Source organism: Patiria miniata, unplaced genomic scaffold (assembly GCF_015706575.1).
Source record: "Patiria miniata isolate m_02_andy unplaced genomic scaffold, ASM1570657v1 HiC_scaffold_6, whole genome shotgun sequence".
NCBI lineage: Eukaryota > Metazoa > Echinodermata > Asteroidea > Valvatida > Asterinidae > Patiria > Patiria miniata.
In genome coordinates this window covers 5170274-5194421 of record NW_024037073.1, presented here as the reverse complement: position 1 = coordinate 5194421, position 24148 = coordinate 5170274, and the positions used below count along the sequence as shown (strand labels likewise).

General features: G+C 40.8%; 1 protein-coding gene across 5 annotated transcripts in view; it reads left to right on the top strand.

Moving 5' to 3' along the window:
- LOC119742470 (ninein-like) overlaps positions 1-23463 on the top strand; it is a 35415-nt gene extending 11952 nt beyond the window's left edge. For 2 of the 5 annotated variants that reach the window (XM_038218405.1, XM_038218406.1), the window contains exons 2-17: positions 934-1205; positions 6333-6405; positions 6808-6953; positions 10252-10392; positions 11083-11257; positions 11990-12106; positions 12639-12731; positions 14101-14293; positions 15483-15590; positions 16506-16815; positions 16946-17756; positions 18881-18994; positions 19260-19343; positions 21279-21347; positions 21667-21990; positions 22370-23463. In XM_038218405.1, coding sequence (XP_038074333.1) covers positions 934-1205; positions 6333-6405; positions 6808-6953; positions 10252-10392; positions 11083-11257; positions 11990-12106; positions 12639-12731; positions 14101-14293; positions 15483-15590; positions 16506-16815; positions 16946-17756; positions 18881-18994; positions 19260-19343; positions 21279-21347; positions 21667-21990; positions 22370-22555 — 3216 coding nt within the window. In that variant the 3' untranslated portion in view covers positions 22556-23463. The remainder of the gene's footprint in view (positions 1-933; positions 1206-6332; positions 6406-6807; positions 6954-10251; positions 10393-11082; positions 11258-11989; positions 12107-12638; positions 12732-14100; positions 14294-15482; positions 15591-16505; positions 16816-16945; positions 17757-18880; positions 18995-19259; positions 19344-21278; positions 21348-21666; positions 21991-22369) is intronic. The other 3 variants (XM_038218402.1, XM_038218403.1, XM_038218404.1) reach the window with 2 other exon arrangements.
- Positions 23464-24148: the final 685 nt, after the last annotated feature.

Genomic DNA, 24148 nt, shown 5'->3' with positions numbered 1-24148 from the left:
CACGGGTACATCTTGAGCATAACCGTGTACATTTGAACACGGGTCGACAAGGCAAACCGTTCACACTGGTACAGACCAGGGGTGAATTTTACCCCTATTAGAAACCATGATGGATTCTTGCTAGTGCGAAAGGGGTTCCTGAAATCTCTGGGTTTATCATGGGTCCATCAAGGTGATTTGGGGTAATTTGAAAGGGTCTATAGTGAATTCAAGCATATTCTGTATCATTTAAAACTTTTCCTTCCACCTCTAAACTGAACAATTTTATGTTGCATTCTCTCTCGAGGATTATTTGAGCTTTTGTCTACAGGCTAGGTGCAATTTTGAGGGAACTCTTGGTGTTCATTACAGTTGCTCTCCCATCTTCAACAAATTGGTTCCTTTTTTTTTTTCTCCTGACAAAATATTCAATTTCTTGGATTTATTTTGACAAAAGAATTACTTTGTCTGTTTTGGCCATTTGCTAACCCCTTAAAAGGCTTTTATTTGAGGTTGATTTCATGCCTCTAATGTGCAAAAAAATCCACCTGAATTTTTGGGCTGTAAGTAATTCATTGTAAAGTGATAAATTTTTAAGTAAACGTGGGCAGATTTATTTTGTTCAAATGTTTCATTCTAAAGTGAATAATTTTCATATCTTTAAAAAAAAAGCTCATGTTTTTCAGCTCGAACTAATAAAATAGCATTTGGAAAGCCACTTTATTTAGAAATAAATATAAATAAATTCATTCTAAAGTGACTTTATTTAGAAATAAATATAAATAAATTCATTCTAAAGTGAATAATTTTCATATCTTAAGAAAAAAGCTCATGTTTTTCAGGTCGAACTCAAAAAATAATAATAACAGAAATAAATATAAATAAATGCCACGTACATGTTCTAGTCAACTAAAATCTCCTTTATCTTGGTTTCATATTCTTGTATTGTGATAGGAGTTAAACAATCTCTTCAACAAGCTCGATGTGGATCAGGACGGCAAAGTAGGCTTCCAGGAATTCCTGGAGGGTCTCTTCCGTCACGAGGGTCCGCGACCCACTCCCACCACCCCTCTCACCAGTGGTCTGTCCACCGCCCAGAAGGCCAAGCTCCGTATGTCCATGATGGGCAGCGCCATGGACGATCCTCTCTACCGGACGGCGACACCGTCTTTCATGCTGGTACCCGGCACCCAGCTGCTCACCATGCTGGATCATAACAACACAGGGTGAGTCATGGTTTATTGGAAGTTATTTTAAAATCTTGGTTTCATCTCTGACGTCAGATTTAGGAGATATCTAGCTATTGCATTTTTGAATAATTTAGTTTTTAGATAAAACTGTGTTCATATTTGCGTGATCAGGGCATGATTGCTTTGGCTATGGTTAGGCCAAAAAAAAAAAGTCTCCGGGTTCTGGTATGGAGCTTGCCCAAAAAGTTGTGCGGCGACGCAGCTTTTTTTTTTTTTTTGATTTTTTTGCTTCAAGTGTCGGCTGATGACTGCAAATGGTGCCCGACTAAACTTAGTGCAAATATATGGGAGTCCAGAGAGGCCTCATAAAGCTTATTCTCGAACATAACCCCATCTAAAAACACGTTAAAATTGTGCAGCAGCAGGATTCTAGTCAAACCAGTGAGTTTGGCTGTTTTGAGACATCATCTTTCATTGAAAAAAAAATTTTCATTTTGCCGACGCGCATGGCTACGGCGACGCGCGCGCATACCAGAAACCGGAGACTTTTTTTTTTGGCCTTATGCACTGTTGGGAGATAATGGTAAATCCGCACCCACAGTTTAATTGGGACACATCCCAAGTTGACGTGATCAACTTTAAATTCTGCTTACTTTTAATGCATCAGGGCCCAATTTCATAGTGCTGCTTAACAGTTAGCAGAAAAGTTTTGCCAACTATAGCAGAAAATCATGCTGCTGCTTAAGCACTATTTCATGGCGTGGACGTGCTAACAGTTGAGCACACATGGAGATTTCTTTTGTTTTGTTACTGATTTAAACAACTTTTTGCTCCGAGGTGAAGCAAGCTCACATTGTCCTTACTGCTTACAGTCTCTGTGAAAAAGACAGAGGTTCTGTCAGCACAAATACACTGTTAAGCAGCGCTATGAAATTGGGTCCTGGTATACACAGTGGGTCGGATTTAGCCCATTCATTAGCATTACAAGAGAATGCTATATGATAGCACTGCCCGACTCACAAGTAACAGTCGGGGAGTCAGTCAGTCAGTCAGTCAGTGAATCAGTCTGTCAGGGAGATGGTACAAAGACAACACCTTGCTGACCCTCTGGGACCAACAAAATCTCAATTTTTTTTTTCATTTTTACTTTAACCCTTACTCTCTGAGGGTAGTTTACTGCATGTCAGTTGGTTATGCCAATGCCCTCCAGCTGCAGTATTTTGGCAGATAAACTATCTTGACAGTGAAGGCTCCAATTGGCAGGAGTTGGAGGCCCTGGAGGGTGCCTGATACTGACCAGCTGGGGGCACTCACTTTGTTATCAGAGGACTCTCATTGTTCTCTGTGGCATGTATTGGAGTGCCTGTCCAGTTACCCTTGAAATGACATGGCAGATATTGGAGGGCCATGCAAAAAACATAGGAGATTTTCTTGAGGCACATATTGGCATGCGTTGGAGGGTCAAGTAGGGTAAGGGTTAATTAGATTGTAATGTCCTTTTGAGCATGGCTAAATACATCAACTTGCAGTGCTGTTGTTGGGTTCTTGCAACTTAAAGCCCCTCAGAAAATTCAAATCACAATTTTATTTTGGGGTTTCTTCAAAATATTGATGTGGTCAACCATAAGACACTGATAAAAAGGTAAAGGTCCCATAGCCATTACTGGCCGTAGGGGCAGTGGGATGTTAGAGGTCCACTGTGTCTTAGGCGCGGCATATGAGTGGCGGTGCCCAGTCCTCTCCTCTCGCCGTCTTACCTTCCCTGAACGAATCAGGTACCCATTTTACTGTTGGGTCGTCAGAGAGAGTTTTCCAGTTTTTGGTCTGAATGGGATGTGAACCACCAACCTTCCACTCTGTAGCTCCACACTCTAACCGCTCGGCTATGAGGCCGCTCTGATAAAAGCGTTGCATGAACATTGTCACAACATAGGTCTGGATAGCTCAGTTGGTGGAGCGTCAGCACAGTAATCCAGAGGTCTCAGGTTCAAACCCCGCTCCAGTCAATTTCTTTGTTACATTTTAATATTACAGGTTTCCCCGGCCAATTTCATCCAAAAAAATCGTTCATTTTAACACAAGGCCCATTCAGATTTGTTTTAAAATGAATGCTCCCTTATATTCAAACATCAAAACAAGTCTTTCGATTTCATTATTTGAGAAGTCTTTCGATATATAAGGTCAATCTAATTCAAATAGTCATTTCGATCATTCAAATTCGTCGAAAGGGCCTAGAAAGAGGTTGATCAAGAATTCAATTTAATCAATTGGCAAACATTTTTCTCATGTCTGCATTCAAATTCCCTTCTGTGGTATGCGATTTCTGATTTGTGTTTGTGTATTAAAAAAATAAAAAGCAACATTATGTTGTTTTCTTGTTATAATGTCGACCCTACCTTTGTTTCTACCTTAGTTTTTTCAACTTTTAATTTGAAATGGTCCAAATAATTATAAACAGAAGTAAACAACATGACCAGCACCTGTTGTTCACACAATCAAGAGCAAAAAAACATTACCAAAATCCTGCCTTGATTTCATATGACTCAAGAGACAGGCGTAGACACAAATAACAGAATAATGATACAAAGGAGTTGTTCAAATCGAGACAATGATTATCAAACAAGAATATCATTCAGAACAACTTACAGTGAAAGAAAGATAGCAATACCTACTCCAATAATCCATATCACAACTAAATTGAACACTCAGAGTTTGAACTGATTGACTGTAAACGAAAAAGAAAAACTCACGCAGATAAAGATCCTGTACGCTTCGATGACTTTTTAATTTGATTGCACTAATTGGGAAAAGAAAGTAGAAATTAAACTTTAAAACTGTTAAAATGTAGTCTTAAATGCCTTTAAATGAAATAGATTGACTAAAACAGACATGAATGGCAAAACCAAAATCATGTGTGCACGAAAAACAAAATTGAATGCGATAAAAGGGAAAAGAAATCCCAGTATGAACAAAATCTGCACGAATCTGAATGTGTGTTGATGAAACTGAAAGATTTTTGGGCTGAAATGGGCTGGGAAACCTATGTACCTACATGTAGTTAGTTTCCCTTTGTTGTGTACTTGCCATTGAGTTACAGGTTCATGTAGTTACTTCATTTTTCAGACAGTGGTGTAACAACAGGGAGGAGGAGGGGGAACGAACCCCCTAGCGGAGGTCTGCCCCCCCCCCCCCTCCCCACTTAACATCTTGAGCACCAAAACAATATACCAGTTACCTTCAGTGCCTCTCTTGAAAAATCGGTGCACCCCGGTGCCCCCTAGAATTTAACCCTAGTGTACATGTTTGAACATGTGATTTGTGCACAATACATTTACAACACTAACAAGTACATGTATACATGTACTGTGTTAACAGTATGAGGAAAAATCAGAAATATCTCAGATATTAAGCAAATTTTTCCCCTTGATGTTGTACAGAATCGTAGGAAATTTCAGTTTTCAGAAATCATTGGAATGATATACATTTAACATTCCAATATGTTTTTTACTTTAACATTTACGTAGATTGTATTTCACTTGTTTTCCAACCAGTCTCTTATACATAGTATATTCTGTATGCTACACAAAGCCAATATGTCTGAAAATATGGCCTGCTGGCAGTGAATTCCATATGATGCATTGTCTGTCTTATTTGCATATCAACAAACATTTGCCCCACATGTTGTTTCCCATTGTTCAGACAATCCCAACATATGGTGTAAAAGTACATGTACATTTACATGTGCATTGTATTGCAGAGCCAGATGATATACATGTAGAACTGCATACATGTGTAGACTAGATGTCAGACCTGGGTAAATTGTACATATAATTATAGTACAATATACATACACATTTAAATTGCACTATTGGCGTGGGTGTGTGCGGTATACTTTAAAGTTATGTACGAACACGGTAACCATTGGAGTTTTGACAAGGAATTTACTATAAAAGGCATCAGGATATTGCATGAAAAATGTTCAAGAAATACTTCCAGGATTTCTTGCCCTTCCAGCAGAAAAATCCTGCCGCAGCATCAGAGCTGAAACCAGCTGGGACAGAACAGCTGGATGGGTAGGAAAGTTCAGTTATGGAAAATATTCAAATTGTAATTGCCGGTGGTAATGAGTTTTTTGTAATTTGGCTATTTGTGCATAATGCATTGTGGCATGTCTAAAGCAAAACTGTAGAAGTTAAAACCTTAATAGGAATTGCAATAGGCATATGGTAGTCAGAGAGAAGCTTTTAATTAATTGCCAGTAACTGGGGAAAAGTTGACATTTGTGTGGAAAACAGCATTCCTTTTGAACATGGATGTAGCAGTTTTTGCTTTCTACATTGTAAGGCATAATTTTAGTCAAATTTTTGGAGACGAATTACAATGAGTTTTTCTACGAGGCTCCCAAACGCACTGTGTTTGTGTGGTACTGCAAATGAACAATGAAGAACGGGTGAATATCTGAAGGATAATATACGTGTGTGTGCAGTGTGTTTACCTTGAAGATGAGAGGTAATGCTTTGAGAGGAAGGCCTGATGGTACTCTATGGGCTCTGTGCACAAGTACCCCCTCAACGGTAAGAAAGAGATAGTTGGGGGAGACCACTGGGAGGAACATTTGAATACATTGCTGATGACACCTGAAGCTTACGCAAAGACACCATGCATGGTCAGAATAAAACAAGTCTCGCAAACTTTGTGCCATTGGCGCATGCATTGTGTCCCTCCCACCAGTGGTCAGTTTGGAGGGGTTTTACATGCTCAGATGGATGTAACTTTGGCTCTGTGCATGTAAAATTGTGCCTGTGCATGCATTTTTTTATGTTTTCAGCCCTTTTTTAAGGAAACATCTCAGTTATGCATGTAACTTTTATTTTCTAAAATCGACCCCAGCCTCCCACTGGGGCTCTGAAATGTAGTCACAAAGTGCCATCATTGGAAGGGTACATCTTGAAGACAATTTTTTTTTTTTTACTTTTGCCTTCCTTGGGCAGCCCCTGCTAAAGAGATGTTTCCTTTGTCCCAAGATTTAAAATCAATAAATAAATTAATTAATTCATGGAGTCAATTGTGAAGCAATGGTATTGCACATGTTGAGGAATTTTAACCTATTTGATTGACACTCCTATAAGGCATGCTATTTTTATTGTATCACCAATGCATTAGGTATGTCAGTCCCGAAGACATTGTGGAACAGTTTGCTGCGCAAGGCATCCACAACCCTGTAGAAGTCCTACACGTAAGTATCCCCAACATTCACAAGCTTTTTGTTTCTGAATTTTCTGATTCTAAGCTTTTTAATGGATCCATATTTGTTCCATGTTTCAAATTCTCATAAGAAAGTACACATGTAGACAAAGAGTGACGTCATATCTCAGGTTTCGTGGTGACAATATGCATGTACATGTACCTATGTAAAACAGCATTCAATTGATGACGTATTTTTCATGTTTGTCACACATTCTTAAAACTTGGGGATTTTCTTTGTGTTTATTGGGGTTTTTTTTTTAAATAAATGTATTACCTAAATCCAAAAGGGCTATCCTTGAACTACTGGTTGTGAAATTATTTTACATTCTACCTCTACTTTAGTGCTTTCTTAAATTATAAGTCCCTGTGCTCTTGTTGTTTACCAATTTAGAGTTTAGATGTCGACACAGAGGCAGGTAAAGTGAGTCTACCGGAACTCTCTGTGGCTCTGGAGCATGTCTTGATGACGACGGGTGACACCAATGGAGTATATCAGGCTGCGCTGACGTCATACCAGTCAGAACTCAAACACCTCAAGTAAGATGAGGGTTTTGAAGAAAAAAAAATAATACAAAACTCCAAAAATGTGGCCTGAAGCCAATTTCATGGAGCCGCTGAGCTCAGAAATTTGCTCAGCGGAGACAAATGTCGCTCAGCAAAAATGGGTTACCAGCCAAAATGTCATGCAATGCATATTGGTGGTGACTGGTCCTCAACTGGGTTTTGCTAGTAATTGTATAGCTTTGGTAAGAAACATTTTCTGCTAAACAGTTTCATGATATCGGACCCTGATGCCATAAAGCTCAGTTAATGAGTATTAACATAAATCGTTTCCATTGAAGCAAAATAAGATCCAAGCCGATTAAAAGGATAATGACTTGAAAACGGGTTGCTTTTTAATCCATTTGTGAAATTCAATATAAACAGTACTGATCTCAGTGTACACAGTATTTATAAATGCTTTAAGGTTTGTCATGTAAAAATGAAACATGAAGTGGGTTCAAATTCTTCCCTAGTTAAGGAGTGATCTAATGAAATACCCAGGATAAGTTGCAGACAAGGCCAATTTGCATATTTGTTACAGGATTCTGAAAAAAAATTCCAAACTCTTTCCGCATTGAAGTGAGTCAGTTCGTAAACAAGGCTGATAAATTCATATTGGGAAAAATGATAACTAAAAGGTCTCTCTCAAATAATGTCACTTTCTACAGATTGCCCCGTAAATCGGCATTTTGGGTGGGTGTCAAATTTTCGTGACCTGCATCTATATGAAAGAAATTTTGAGCAACATGCGCGCGTGTTTAGAACACTTTACATACTGCGTGCGCATGCACTGATGGCGTTGAACACGCAGTTGTAATTTTCTTGTGAAGATGGCGTCCTATGAGAGAGATCTATAACGTATACAGTGGGCCTGTGGGCTCCGTGCACATGTGCCGCTCACAGTTACATAAAGGGAGAGTTAGGGGAGACCACCACTGTGAGGGACTTTTAAATGCATGGCTACTGGTGCACATTCAAAATAAAATTAGGCATGCTTACTACCGTAATTTCCTGCGGATAAGACGCGTCTTATCTGACTTTCTAGACCACAAAAACATCGCTGCGCCTTATCTACAGGTGCGCCTTATCTGGTGTCGCTTGAGTTCAAAGTGACGGTCTTTGTGTGAAGAATTCTTTCAATGCCGCAATCAATAATGCGGTCAACCGAGGCTCAACTCTCCAGACATTGTGACCGTATTTTTATTCCAACAATGCCGCGATGTGTTGATCCCCCATGATCGTGCTTTCCTTCCAACAATGCCGCAATGCGTTGATCCCCCTTAGTGATCGTGCTTTCGTTCCAACAATGCCGTCATACAAACGTTTTTCTTTGTGGCCGTTTTTTCATTCCGATAATGCTGCAATCAGAATTACTTAAACGTTTGGAAATCGCATTCACTCAAGTTCTATTGTGTGAACGTTGAGGGTGTTTATTGTACAGGATATCTTCGAAGTCTGCAAGCCTGAAGATCAAGATGAAAACAGTGCGAGTCGGTAAAAGCGGCTCAGGAAAGCGTACTTCCGGCCCGAGCGCCATGTTATGCATACAGAGACCGCGCGAACCTCAGTGCACGTGTGGCCGAACATTTTGTAGAAACACGCTGCGGTGTATCATCAAGTCCGAGCGGTAAAATCTCGTTAAAATATATATTTCAACGGACAAATACATACACAGAGAAGAGAGATCACGTTCTGAGAATTAATTTGCGGAAATTCTCTTTCTCCACCGATGTATGTTATTTTCTACGATCCAAATTCGTCCTGATACGCTACTGTAGTCATGCACGGAACATCATGGTCCGGTACCGTACGTAGGCCGTAGTCGCTGGTTCCTGGCCCACATCATAGCTTCGATTCTGTAAGCATGCGATGGGAACCAACGAATACTGATGGCACTGCTGCCGCACGGAATATCGTACAGCGGCATGGCTTCGACGACGTGCATCACAAATGCGTCAGAATTACAGGCCTTTTCGTCAAGATTTAGCGTGTCAAGATGAAATAATATCGTGTAAACGATTATGTTGTGCATGCAAATGGCGTGTGTAATATTACTGTGCGTATCGGCGGCTGAAAATGTGATCGGCAATTTGTTTTCTGTGTACGGTGAGTAATTATACTGACACTGTGACAGCTCGGTTACTTCTCCCACGCGGTCTGGGTAAATTTTCCCGTGTCGAAAGTCCAAGTGCGGACAGTGGTCACATTTGACCATTTCTCATTTTACTATCGTCTCGGTAAAACCTTCCAAAAAAAAAGTCCAGTGCGGACACGGCTTAATTCATCCTCCGAATAGTGTGATCGTTCTAAGGCAACACAATGGCCCCTTTGTGGCGATGTACCGACACCGGGTGACACCTGGTGTTCTTCTGTGTGCGGTCAAACATGCGTCTTATGCGGCGGTGCGCCTTATCTGTTGGCGTTTGAATTTTTTTTGGGTGATTTTAGGGACCTGCGTCTTATCCGCCGCGCGCCTTATCCGCAGGAAATTACGGTATGTGCTGTTATTATGCGCTTAAAGGGAAAAAAAACATGTGCAAACATCGAAAAATAAAACTACCAAGTTTTTACGAAATACCTTACTAGGATGTTGGTAAATGACAGTCTAAAGCATCCTGTAAAATTATGGCACCTGGTGTGAAGTCATTTTCAAGAAAATGGTATTTTTGTATGCATTTCCAACGGTGGTCGGCCGACCACCGTTGGAAAAACCTAACTATTTTTCAACTACTGCTCCAACTTTACACTTTTTTCAGTCCAAATTTTGTTTGCTATTGGTTACATGTTCATGAACGGGTGCAGGCCAGCTAGACTGGTTCCCTGACCTAACAATTTTCCGGCATCTATAAATTGATCCATTTCACCTTTAGTGGAGTCAGGGAACCAGACTACCTGAACATTTTTGTTTTTCTTGGCTTTTCCAGCATTTTCGAACACAAAACTTCAAACATGTCAGTGTAACAATATTTGATCTATTATACTAACCCCTCAAATAGTTAAGTTTTAAAAATAACAGCAAAAGCCAATGATGTACATTCCCTTTAAATGCATGGCTACTGGTGCACATTCAAAATAAAATTTGGCATGCTTACTATGTGCTGTTATTATGCGCTTAAACCAGTACGTGCCTGCTGTTTGTCCCTATCCCACTGGGCATTTGAAAGTGTTCACAATGCACCATCTGCTGTTTGTGCACGGAGTCCATTGTGGATGAAGTTGTCTGCAACTTTTCCCGGATATAAATTGAAATGACTCCTTATATTCCTTTTGGTTATGCTGTGTTTCCACCCAGATCTCAGCTGGATTCCATGACAGATGAAAGGAACAAGTTGAGAGCTGACACCACCGAAGCCAACCAGCGTAATGCCATGCTGGTCAAGGAGGTGGATGAAACCCATGCTAACATCATCAAGACGAATGAGGCGAAGCTACAGTGAGAAATACACTCATTCAGTACTAACTCTGTTATTAAATCTTGTAATTGGCTATTATCTCGCTGCTGGATTTGGTGGGAAATTAATAGTTATTTTAAAGCATGCAAGGGACACCTTCGACTGGAATGCATCCTTTAGGCTCTTAAACTTAATTGGTCGTTTCTCACAAAATGACAGTAACAAAAATTAAATAAAATGACAATGACATCACACAAATTAATTTTGGGTAACAATATTTTGATCTTCAAAATCGAGCTGTTGGAGCGCTAGTCACATTTCCAGTCACATGTTTCTTTTCATAAAGTTGTTTCAAATGCATGTCGCTATTTTTGATTGGCGCCTGTCTTACGTTGACAGTTTGGCTTCAAATTGGATAGCTTTTCTAACTTCTGGAAATATGTATAGACAAGGCAATATATCACTGCTGCATCAACTGTAAACAAATGTCTTTTTCAATGTTTTCTCCTTAAATGTAAGACATTAGGCAGAATTTCTGTGACCAAGACCTTCAAACTTTACTACTTACAGCTTAGTCTGTGAACATTCTAGCCATTCTAAATCAATGGAATTGAATTTGGTGAGCTCTGGGACCAGCTTTACTAGGATTGCCTAGTCTTGTTCTCATGAGCATTTGGAGACAAATTAACTCAATGAATCGACTTGGACCTTGGACCTTGTTCTCCCGACAGGGCTGCCGAGAAGAAGCACCAGGAGAAACTGGGGGCGATGCAGGCCGAGGTTGAGAAGGAGAGGCAGCAAATGGCCGCCCAGGCTGCCAAGCAGAGGCAACGGCTGGAAGAAGAGATCAATCAGATCAAATCTGGGGATGCGGGACTGAGAGAGAGATTCACCGAGATGCAGAAAGTAAGTGCTGGATACACTTATAATTCGAGTATTCGGTCACCGACCCAATATCTGAATAGAATTTTTCCGAGTCAAATATTCAACAAAATATTCAACAAAATATTCAATAGAAATTTGTTACCTCATGAAATTATTCTTACCATTGCACTCATTAACATTCATTATTTGTATAGCTGGCATTTGGGATAATTTGAGGATTGGATTTTTCAAATGTGGATTTGATCAAATATTCGATGGTCGCCTATAAAATTTTACATGTGTTAGCATAAATTACGTGCTCCACTTGGGACTTGCACGTGGTGTTAAAGATCTGCATGCGCATCAATGAACCACTGAAAATGACTGGTGACGAAATGTGGAATTTGACAAACACTAAAACTGTGCAAGTAATACAATACTAATACAGCTGAAATGTAGCCTTGTGTGACTTGTACATCTTCACATTGTGTGTGCAACAAACTAGATACAGTGCCGATACCCACTACAGTCAAACACCTTTATAACAAGGTCCTTGGGACTTTACAAATTACCTTGTTATAACAGGTACCTTGTATTAACAGTAATGGAAAACAAAGAAAAACAAAGACCTGCGACCTAAACTTGTCCTCGTAATAAGCTGCATGTTGTATTAACAGCGCTCTTCATATCAGGGTTCGACTGTATACTGAAGTTATATTTGGGAAACGAATGTAGTAAGGATTAAAACACACGTTGTCTTGCTTTGAATTGTAGGAGATCACACGGTTGGAGCAAGAACTGACGGAGGCGGCAGAGAAACTGCTTGAAAATGAGAAAACCATTCTCAAGCAGCAGAGGGACTTGGATGGGTTTCAGGAGCTGGAGGAGAGGGTAGGTTCACTTCAAAAAGCAAGAATTATTTTCCAAGAATAAGGAGTCAAAACGTAATCGCAGAAAAAGTTTTGGAGAAAATTTTTTCATATAATAGGTCCATGGGCCTTATTCACGAGTCGGCCATATTAAATTGAAAGCGAAGTAAAAATCTTCATTTTTGTAACATGCTAAGAGAAACGAAAGCAATGACATAAATGTAATTACAAATTAATACCAGTCTGCTCTGATGAATAATTTAAAATATGTGATTAACCATGCCCTTATGTTTTAAGCCACATTTAAGAAGAAATTGAAAGTGAGACTAGAATGAATAAATAGTCTGGTACCATCCCATTCAACAGTTCACAATGAATAAAATACATTCAGGGAACATGACCAAAATGGCTTCCTCAGGAATATGGTCCATTGCATCTGGGTAAGTTGCAGCATTCTGTACCAACATTCTGTTGTTGTATTGATCAAGATTGTTGTCAAACCTCTTGTGCCAAAATAAAAAAGTTACAAAATTGTTCTTATTCAAAAACTTAAGCTCGCCGAATTGGAGTCCAACCGTGAAACTGTCTCCAAACAGCAGGAGGAATACTTTGAACAGAACCTGAAGGAGTACCAGGAACATGTCAGGGTGAGTGAATGCAGTGACAGTGGTTGCCTTGGTTCCCGGATTTGAAGATCTACTGACTTCTGTAATAAATTGAAGGTCAGGTGACCCTCACATTCTAACATAGAGTATGGTGTAACAAAGCCATCCCCTCGTCGAAGTATACACTCCAGGCACAAAGCTTGATCGGGTTTTAAATTCAGATACTGGACATATCGTCTGACACTGAGTTTTGCAGATGTAAGTTTCAAATGTTTAAACTCAAAAAATTTTCAGGACTGACATCAAGCATAGCAGATATTTTGTTGTTACATTTAAATAACCGAGCTTTTGTGAACATATCCGATTGTTTATCAAAATGTGTTTGGAAAAGTTTGGTCGTTTTCAGAAAGTCATGTGCACCTACCTGACCCTAATATTTGTCAGAATAGTCAGAAATGTTTGGTCTGTAAACCAGACTAGCATTGTCTCTGGCAGTAACCAGTTCGGGCCTGTTTGGAATTTCATTTTAATATTACTGAGGGAACACTGCCATCAGTATTAACGCACATTCATAAATACCTAAGACAGTTTACGCATTCCTATTGGTCGAGAGCCCGTCACGTGGCCGGTCTTAAACGGATGATAAAGACATGGCTAGCTGGTCTTAAACACTTTTCCAGTGTCACAATAAAATGTGGACTCCAAAAAATCCAGTGCCTCTTATCGTTTCATTGGTTGAACGTTCACAATCCTCACGTAGGCATGCGCAACACTACCACGGAGTCAGAATTTTATAGTTCTAAATTCAAAACGCAACGCGCCAGGTGCGTTCTGCGCGACATCGCGCAGAACATGATATGCGCGCGTCAATCTCCATAAAAGGGTTGTTTACATCTTACTCGCCAGCTGAACACTCCATTATTTTGCAAGAGGGATGCTTCAAAAAGCATAAAGTGAATTTGTTGAACAAAATCGGGATGTTTTAAACGAATTATATGATTTTTTCTTACCGAAAAGGTATTTATGAATGAGAATAAATATGTGTTCCGTCGGTATTTATCACTCTGTTTAAGACCACTTAGAGTCTGGGTGCTGATAATTACCCTCGCCTCCGGCTCGGGTAATTATCAGCACCCAGACTCTAAGTGGTCTTAAACAGAGTGATAAAAACCTCCGAAGCACACATTTATTCCCTTAAAAAAGTCAAGCGTGCCCAAAAAATGTAAAATTGCCGTGCTCATGTGCAGAAGGAATACCAAACAGCACTTGTCAACAGTTTTCTCATAAAGAGCTGCTAAAGTGACCTCTCCATGATAATCAATTGGTGGCACATTCTATCTTGAAATACTCCTATTGGGTAAGAGCATTTATGGCCTAAACAAAACTTGATGATCTTCACTATGACTTTCAGGTGCTACAAGACCAGCTGGACGAGATCACCCAAGAGAATGAACTGTTGAAGCACCAGACCTCGGAACGCAAGATCAGACGACGGGGCAGCAAGCTGCAACACTCCAACAAACCCAGCCGTGTGGGCTCGGTCCTGTCCGACTACACCAAACCCACCATCAGTAAGAGGTCATCCAGTGGCCATTCTTCATCAGGTGGGTTGCAAACGGGTCATACATGTGCTGGTCCCAGAGGGCTAGTCTAGAGTCCACTTTGTACATTACCTATCTTACTGAGTGTCTGATTCACTGATTGACTATCTGACTGACTCCTGATAGCCAGGCAATGCTATTGTATAGCAATACCCTGTAGTGCCAATGAATGGGCTAAATCCAACCCATTGTGTAGAATAGATGCATGAAAAGACTTCCAGTGATAGGCCATTGTGAATCGATTGGATAGAATTTTGTGCTCTCGGGGACCAGCTTTACTAATCTTGTCATCTGGCCTATCACTGAAAGTGCAAAACCTAATTTGATTTACGTCACCCTGACGCAAAAATCCCATCTTATTAATAGTTTATGCGGTACCCGCTGCTATGTACATTAGATTCGAACCAGCCAACCGATCCCGTTAGCTCGGTGGTCGAGTGGTACGACATCTGCACTAGAAAGCAGGAAGTCGTTGGTTCGAGTCCCACCAGAGTGATTTTTTCCAACTTTCACTCGGGAGGTAACACACTGAGTATACAGTGTTTATACGTCGGTGAAGGGCAAAACCTAATTTAATTTACATAACCCCGACGCAAAAATCCCATCTTATTAATTGTCTTGTCTCATGTCATAATTTGATACATTTTACGACACTGGGGTCACAATACTTTATGCATCGTAAAAACGTAATGTGAGCTTAAGTAATGGCTGTTACAGCGGCGGTTTGAGATGTTTGCATCGTGGAGTACAAGTCTCATTTCTGTTTAAGAATAAATCGACTAGTTAATGTTTTCTGGTTGAAAATCAGGGTTTTAATGGTGCCACTTTTTCCACAATATGATGTATCATGCTGATGTATTACTAGCAGACTTGTGGTTGACTTAAAGAAGTGTCATACACCTACACGCTAATCACAAAGTATAAATTGTCCCTGGCTGAACTTCGGTCAAAAGTTTGTGCCGAAAAAAAGAAATGCTCCTGGCTCCCTGCTGTACATTATAATGCAAATGGCTATTGGTAACCAGTGATGCAACCAACCTGTACAGGCTTGTACCAAATAGCTGCCTAGACCAGTCCAATCATTGTCACCCAGTATGTGTTCATGCAATGAAAATTATCATTTTTTTTTAATTAATAGTGAAAACGTTTTCAGTAATTGTTGTTGTTTCTTTTTTTTTTCCCCCTCCTTCAGAGAACGAGTCTGAACTGGAAGAGTTAGATCCACAGGGCAAGAGGCGGTTACCTCTAACTGCACGGTCAGGCGGTGACGGCAACAGCAATGAGGAAGAGGACTCACAAAGTCAGTCAAATTGCAATCTTTTTCTCACAACATTCAGGCACAAAACACATTCATTCAGTCAATGGTCATTCATATTTTAAAGGGACATTATGACCTGGAATGCGCCCAATTGGGCTACAAAATGCATTTTTTTAAACGAAATTATGTTAATTGGAAAGAGCATTTAAAAGTAGGATAGAAATGTCCACACAATCATCCTTTAAAAAGCGGGCATTTTTGTGTTTTACTTGCGAGAACCGTGTGAGAACAAATTTCAGGGGTCAAAATTTTGACACTCAAAAATTAAGCTGTTGAGTGCTAGTTGTGAATCCTGCTGCACATTGCATTGTGCGGACGTGCAGAAAACAACATCTGTGTATTGGTAATGTGTAGCCTACATTGAATGGACACGGCTTGAAATGCCTATGGTTATGCCACAAAATGTCTGCCGAGTCCAATGTAAACCACTGGTTTTTTTATTTTCGTCTTTTTAAAGAAGTGCCTTTTCAATAAAATTAACCAAAAATGAATTTCGAATAGTTTTCATACATTTAAGAGGAGTAAGAAAGTTGCAGAAACTGGGTTCCAAAAAACTTGTGGACCCTTTATTTTGCTCACAAAAAAAGTTTTAAACAGTAAACACTGTTGAGTCATTGTACAAGCGAAAACCACAAAGTTAGCATGTGGATATCTTCTTCTTTTTTCCCATAATTGCCTTTCCAAGGTAATGTCTTGGTGGCACACTGTATTTTGCATAGCTTCTATTTGCTTCTAACAGTCAAGTCAGGTCACATATAATTGGATGATCAATAACAAAGGAGTTATACATTTCATTTTGATAGCTTCAATCTTGACTTGACACTGGATGACTTGTGATCATCTTGTGATGACTTGTGGTGACTTTTTATTGACTGATTACATCTCTCCTTCTCGTAGGAGCGAAATTGGAGGCTGAGATTGAATCCCTGAAGGAGAAGCACAGCAAGGAGCTGGCTGAATCCCAGACAGCCTTCGAGCGTGACTCCAAGGACATCGAGTTCCGCTACAAGATGGAGATCACGGACCTGGAGGACGGCTTCGAGCGGCAGAAGGAAGAGATGCGGGAGGAGTTCCAGAAGGAGCAGCAGCAGCTGATTGAGGAAGTGGAGCGGCGCTTTGGCAGCGAGAAGCAGGAGATGACCCAGGTGTTTGCTCAAGAGAAACGGGAGCTGGAGGAGCTGTTCTCTACGGAGACCAGGGAACTCAGGTCAGTTGAGGATCTCATAACAGGCCTTCTTGGATGAGACTTTGCAGGCCTTGGAAGGAATTTGACCAATTCATCATAGTGGCTCTTTTTTATGTCTTAAAGTAATTATTTGTGATTTTCTTCTCAATAGGGATCGCTTGGAAGCTGAGTACAATGTGGAAATGGACAACAGGATTGCCGAGGTCAAACAGAAGCTGCTGGACGAAAAGGCCGGCGTGGAGAAAGAACTGTCTCAGGAGAAGTCCTCTCTCAGTGAGGAAATCATCCGAGAGAGGAACTCAGCAGAGATCAGACTGAAGAAGATGCAGTCCGATCTGGAGCTGCGGTTCCTGGAGGAGAAAGGGGAGATGCAGGCCCAGTGGGAGCGGGAGAGGGCAGAGCTGGAGCTGATGTACCAAGAGAAGGTCCACGAGCTCGAGACACTGTTTGTGGACGGGGAGGTGGGACTCAAGGGCCAGCTCAGGAGAGACTTTGATGAGCTCCTGGCGCAGCACAGGGCCGAGATCGAACGTAACTTCCTACAGGAGAAAGAGGCCCTCCTGGAAGGCTTTGAGCTGGAGAAGGAAGCCCTGATAGAGGAACTGGAAATGGAGAAGGCCGAGCTGCTGAAGTCCAGCAAAGGAGACAAGACCTCGCTCCTGCAGAAGGCCAAGGAGGAGAAATCGGAGTTGATGAAGAAGCACAAGAGGGAGAAGCTGGAGCTAGCCGAGAGGCACAAGAAGCAGGTGACGGACCTGGAGGATCGACGGGAGCAGGAGAAGAGCCAGATAGAGGAGCGGATGCAGCGGGAGCGCCAGAAGTTCAAGCAGGAGCGGGAAAAGCTCGAGTCCCGTTTCCGGCAGGATCTCAGTGAGATGCAGATGAGCCTGACGGTCGACAAGGATGAGTTAGAGAGATCGGTCCATGAAGAAGTTGAAGACAAACTCAAAACAGATATTAGAGTAAGCATAATGTTGCCACTACCAAAGGTTTTAGTCAAGTCCATCACATGTCAAATCACAAGTTAGTCACAAGTAAAGCCACAAGTAACAGGTGATGAAGAGCAAGTAAATAATACCTGTATTAATGCAATCATTTAAAGATATAGTCCATCATTTGTAATTTGTGCATTTTGAACAAAAGTGTTCAAAATCTAATGAAGGATACTGAACAACTAACCTGATTAAGTTTCAGCTCAGCTTCAGCTGTATATTCTGAGAAAAACAGCATTCTAGGATCTCAATTTCAAATCAAAAGTTGCTGAATCATGTTTTGAATTGTTTTAAATTGCAGCTACTACGCGATGTCGCGCACTGATCCGACGAATTATAGCAACGGCGCGCGCCTGTGCGTCGTGCCAAAGCTTGCGCGCGCTGCGCCGAATAACAAAACGAACTACTAATTTAAATTTTCCTACAGTGCGTCTTAAGACACACCGTTGGAAAGGCCTTCTTTCATTGATTACTTCAAAATGATAGCTTGCCAGAAATATTAATTTCACAGGGAGTTTAGTCCACTTACTATCTTTCAACCAAGTATATTTTTCAACATTAATACGCCAGTTACTTTTTCGGATGGCTGCAAATGATGGACTATAGCTTTAAATAGTTTGGGACTTCAAACTTGACTGGAGGGCTTGTGTTTGACTTGTGTGGACTTATGAGGCCTTGTGGGGGCTTGTGAGGACTTACCAAGCCTTGATGTGACTTGTGAGAACGTATGAGGACTTGTGAGAAATTTTAAGGACTTGTGAGGCCTTGTTAAGAGACATGTTTGAACTTGTGAGGCTTGTGTGGACATATTAGGACTTGTCAGGACTTTTGTGGTCTTGTGAGGATTGTTAAGCCTTGTGAGGACTTGTGAGGATTTGTGAGGACGTTTGAAGATTGTTAGACGACGTAAGGAATTGTGGGGACTTGTGAATACTACACTACAACTCCAGTTACTAGTTCAATGTTCCTTACAACTGTAACAGATAAGTGAGACCATTTTCACTTAATATTTTGCAACTCCATTTGTTTTCTTTCAAGCTAATTCAAGTGGAAAATCATTTAATTTAACCATTTTTCGACCGTTACTTTGCCAGAGGGAGTTAGAGAAAGAGCTGGTGGAGCAGATGGAGCAGTTCAAGAAAGGTTACAATGAGGAAAGGAAAGAGCTGGTTTACCAGAAGGAGGAGATGGAATCCAAGCTACAACAGGTAGGGAGATTGACATTTGAATAGTTGGTTTTATCCTTCACCGATGTGATATTAAAAGTACTGTATGCTGAGTGCTGTCTCTAAGTATTTTGAGAAAAAAAAATCACAAGCTTCCAATTTCTTATCTACAAGTACAGATGTCTTAATCACCTGACCAGGGCCAGCTGGCTCGTTAGAATCTTATTGCAGTGAGAATCGCAATCTCACAGTGAAGCAGCCCAGTTCAAACTAGTCTTGTCTTTTGTCTTTTTCCTTGATGTTGCAGGCTGAAGTAGCTGCCCAAGAAGCAGTCAGCGTCGTCACTATGCACACTCTTCAGGCTACGCAGAAAGAAGCAGAGGCTGATAAGGTACACATAATGTGAATTTTCTGCTTAACAACATTCATGTTATTCAGCTGAGATACATTCTCAAACTGTATATACCGCACATGATTTTGTAGCCTGTAAACTGTTTTGCTCTTTTCTTAGCAATTAGTTTCTGTGCTAAATGATTTTTCAGTGCTTAGCCACTCCATTATATCGGCTTAAGTCTTTCTTGAGATCACTTCCACCCAAAAAAAAAATTGCCCATGCCTAATCTTTTTGGGTTGCATTATTTGCTTTGCTGTGTTTGCCATTTTTGCATAATTTACTAATGAGTGAAGTTTGACTTCAGAATTGCGGTGCACTCTTTGTTTGTCCATTTAACAACCTCCTCTCAACTACATTCCGGGTAATGATGACATTTTTGGAGCTAGTGATTTTCCCTTTCAAAATTGTCCAGTCGGTATTTTGAGAGAGTACTAAATTCTGTGTCAATCTTCTGTGTCAGTTCATTATCTTTATTTTATCTCATCAAGTATACAAACCGTAAGAGTTATCAAAAATGGCTGAATTCCATTTTGTAGGAAATTCAGTAATTACAGCTTTTTTTCCCCTCTTAAGGGGAAATCATTGTGCCAACATTTCATCAGCTGATTCACAAACATTGTAACATACCAAATAAGTAGGATATGCGCAACAACAAACTCATGTGCAACATACTCAGTGAACAATTATTTATCGAACACAAAAACAGTGGCTGAATAAGCTCTACCTGCCAATGGGAAATTAAATTTGTATTAATTTATTTTTTGGGGGGGGGGGTTTGGGCTGACAACAATTCTAAAATTTACTGTCATGGGTAACACAGTAATTTGTGACCCTCAAAGCTATAGTTGCAATTCCTCAACATTGATGAGTTTTGCAATGACAGACTTTGAGGTGATCACAATTACCTTAAATCAGCTGTTTTTGTTTGTACACTGTAAGTTATACAACCGAAAAACAAATGACTTGAACATGTATACTGAAACATTCTCCAATTATGTCATAACTTGTCACATAATTTAAGCAGCAAAATGTGGTATTAAAGGCCTGTTCTAAACACAGTGCCTCACTTGAAAGTAGCTTGGCTGTAGCATGGTATTTGCTCTAATTGGTGGACTTATTGGGCAAACTAAATGCATCCAGAGTAAGCCTTGCCATTGTTAAAAAAAATGTCAAGCAGTTCAGTGCACTTTCAATGCCATCAAGTATTCATCCTGTATTCATTCCCCATGATGCAGACGCCAGAGAGGTCACTGTGAGCATACACGTTCCTAAAATATTCACCCTAACTTCACATTAAATTGAGTTTGGCACGGCAGTGGCACGGCACTTAGAACAGTGCCATGCCACTGTCAGTCGGAACAACTACAACAGGGCAGGCCCTATCGAGCCAAAGGACTGTGCCACGCCAAACCCAATTTGCGGAGCTGAATTCTAAATGCCGTGCTATCGCTGTACCAAATAAAAAATACATCGAGTTTCGCAAGGCAGTAGCCTTGAGTTTCACCATGGCGTAAAGTTTTGCAAAAGCAGCTTCTGATCTTTCCACTTTCGTTCTTTTCATTTTCTTCAATAACCACTACTAACAATCACTTTTCCTATCATCCCACTGTGCACCCATGCCATAGTCTTCATATAACAAGCTGAGCGCTGACCACAATCAGCTGCAGCAAACAGTCAGCCATTTAGAAGGGAAACTCAAACTGCTGAGTGAGATCGAGGAGAGTCACCAGGTCAGCACTCAGATACATGAGGTCAGAGTTCAGAGTTTAACTCGGATTCATTCTGTTGCTGTCGATATGCTTGTGTTGTTGTTTGCTTTGCAGTAACTAACAGATCCACCATTTGCATCACTCATTTTGCTTAAACCCAACCATCTCAGATTCTTCAAAATGTTTTTCTCTAATATTTCTTTTTTTGGTGTGTAATTTCCAGGCCCAGCTCAGGTTGGTCGCTGGTGAAAAGGAGAAGTTAGTGACAGATCTGTCTGATGTCAACCGACGGGTGAGTTCCATTCCTTTTTCCTTTAAACCTCTCAGCCAATTTGCTTGCATTAAAGTAGCACGGGGATTGGTAGCAACTAATTCTGCGTTAGATGCAATGAATGTGGACATCTCAAGGCAGAATTTTTTGTTGTGTGTGCAGTACGTGTTCCACCGCCAGCCCAAAAATTTGGTAACCGAAGGCTATGTCGGTGTTTTTCTCTTGCTTGAAATAAATCTTTACACCCTTGAAAACCGATACATCTAGGATACATGTAAGACGGACATGAAATACATCATTTGATGAATGATCACCTTTGTTGTATCACATATTCACACAGCTCCTGGAAGCCCAGATGCAGCTGTCAGTGCAGGAGACCCAGCACCTGCGGGAGCTGCAGCGAGTGAAAGGCAAGCAGACCGAGGTCTCAGCCAAGGAGCTGCAATCCTTACGGGAGGATCTCCTACGCAAGGACGTACGGCTGGTGGACCTGGAACGGACGGTCAGCGAGAAGGACCAGGAGGCTGGAAGACTGACGACCAGAGCTCAGGAAGAAAGCCGAGAGGAGGTCAGGAGACTTCAAGAGGCAAAAGCGGAGCTTGAGAGGAAACAGAAGAAGATGAGAGCCATGCTGGATGAATACGTCAGGAAACTCAAGGATCAGGTCAGTAGGAGTCAGGGCACTAAGCCATATTGTTTAGCAAAAAAGGAGCTGCAACAATGCCTTTTTGGGGTAATAAATGGATGTGAATACAAGGTGATTGATGTAAGTTAACATATTGCTCTGATTCAAAAATTGAATTTTTACAATTGCCTGTTTTAAGATTGCACCCCAAAGATAAACAGGTGGTGTCAAGGAAGGTCCAAGGTGGGAGCCCCTGCCAGACTCCGTGTTTTTTTTTTTTTTTTAAGGCTGTGTTACTTGAAGATCCTTAATAATCCAATAGTAAATGTGATCCAACCCAACAAAATGAGGCTGAAGTCGTCAGAGCTTCTATTTTCCCTGACTAAACTTGCTCTAATTTTGTCATTTTTTTTTCTAGCTGACGAGATCCACCCGCAGCGACATCATGGTGAAGGAGCTGTACATGGAGAACTGCAAGCTGCAGACAGCATTGCAGATCACGGAGGAACGGCAGAAGAACGCCGAGAGGACCTGCCACAACCTGACGGAGAAGAACCAGGTCTACCTCCGACTCATCAGGAAAGTCTCTCCGGCCGTACTCTGATGAGGGCGCTCTTTTATTGGATCCCTCACCAAGACTAAAGTGGAGAACGAACCTCGACTCTTAAGGAAAGTCTCTCTGGCTGTCCTCTGATGAGGGCGCCCTTCACTGATTCCTTACGTCATGTATTCGGGCTAAAGTGACGATGGAACCTCATATCACTTGTGTATATGAGAACAGGCAATGTCTTCAAAGGTTCTAAAATCATCTTGGTTGCTTTGCATCTTGTCCATGCCACTTTTCTCTAGTCAGATTATGCTGTTTCTCCTGCATGTCATACGTCACACGAAACTCAGCACTTTATTTGTACTAGTGTGGATATTTCAATTAAGGTGACCCGTACCATGGGTAATTCTCCAGCCTTGGATTGTGATGGCGTGTGTCCCTTGGGCAAGACACTTTGTTATATCTTGATTCTCCCCATCCAGGAGTAAAATGGGTATCTGTGAAGGCAGAGATGGTTACTGTGTTTGAAAAGCCGTTTGTGCCTGGAAAAACGCTGAATCGAGCTGTACCCTCACCAGGTGGCTGAGATGGTTTAAGGAATGTTTTATAAGCCCGATGAGCAGGGGTAATAATAATGTGAAGTGGTTTTATGTTTGTTATAAGTGGTACATAAACACCCATAACAGGCCAGTGGCGAGCTGACCAGTCTCAGTCTCTTAATCCGCTGTGAGAGATTTTGAGGATGTTGAAAAGATCAAAGTTGTGACTGTCTTCAAGCAGTGAATGAAAACATCAAGGCAGCCTTTGGTTTCAGTGAATTGTCCTAAACTGACATAAAATGCATTTTCGCAGAGTTGCGGGTCGTATAATACGCATCTGATGCACTGCATACAACACACGGACTGTTATTTTAAGTGACGTGTATGCATTGGTCGGATCCAGGGGGGAAACAGGGGCCATCCCCCCACCCACAATTTATTTATTTTTTTTTTTAATCAGAGAAGTGAAGACGCCTTTTTGTCTTAAATTTTTAGTAAATAAATTTTTAAAAATAGTACCGCCCTCGCAAGCCATCAGCTACACATACCTTTTAGTTTTAATATTACAATGTGGAAATATACTTAATCCCCTTAAAAAATGAAATAAAATCAGCAAGCTATCTTGCCCCCCCCCCCCCTGAAATTTGGTTCTGGATCCGGCCTTGCATGCATGATGGAACAGTTCAATTTTCGTAAACAAGTCACCATTCTAGGCCAATTAAATAACAGTATCGACGACCCGCTATAAACAAAAACAATTAGCACGCTCTGAGTAATGCCTCTAAAGAGATGTTATGTATTATTAGTCTTCATCTTAAGAAACCTAATGAACTGAAATTGCTCTTTCTAATAACAAGGAGAGAGAACCAATTTGAGCTGTTATGTTGTCCATCATTGATGACTAACTAATGAAATAGTTTTCTTATTATTAGATAAATTGGCAATACATATCCTGATCACCTTGACTCTGTTTCATTGGAAGCACTTTGTTTAGGACACTAAATCTTTCAAAAAATAACTATTTTGTCATATTCGTGTATTGACCGCTTGAATTTAAAATTATGTATCTGATAACTCCGTCCAACTAAAGGCAAAGTACTAAATAAACATT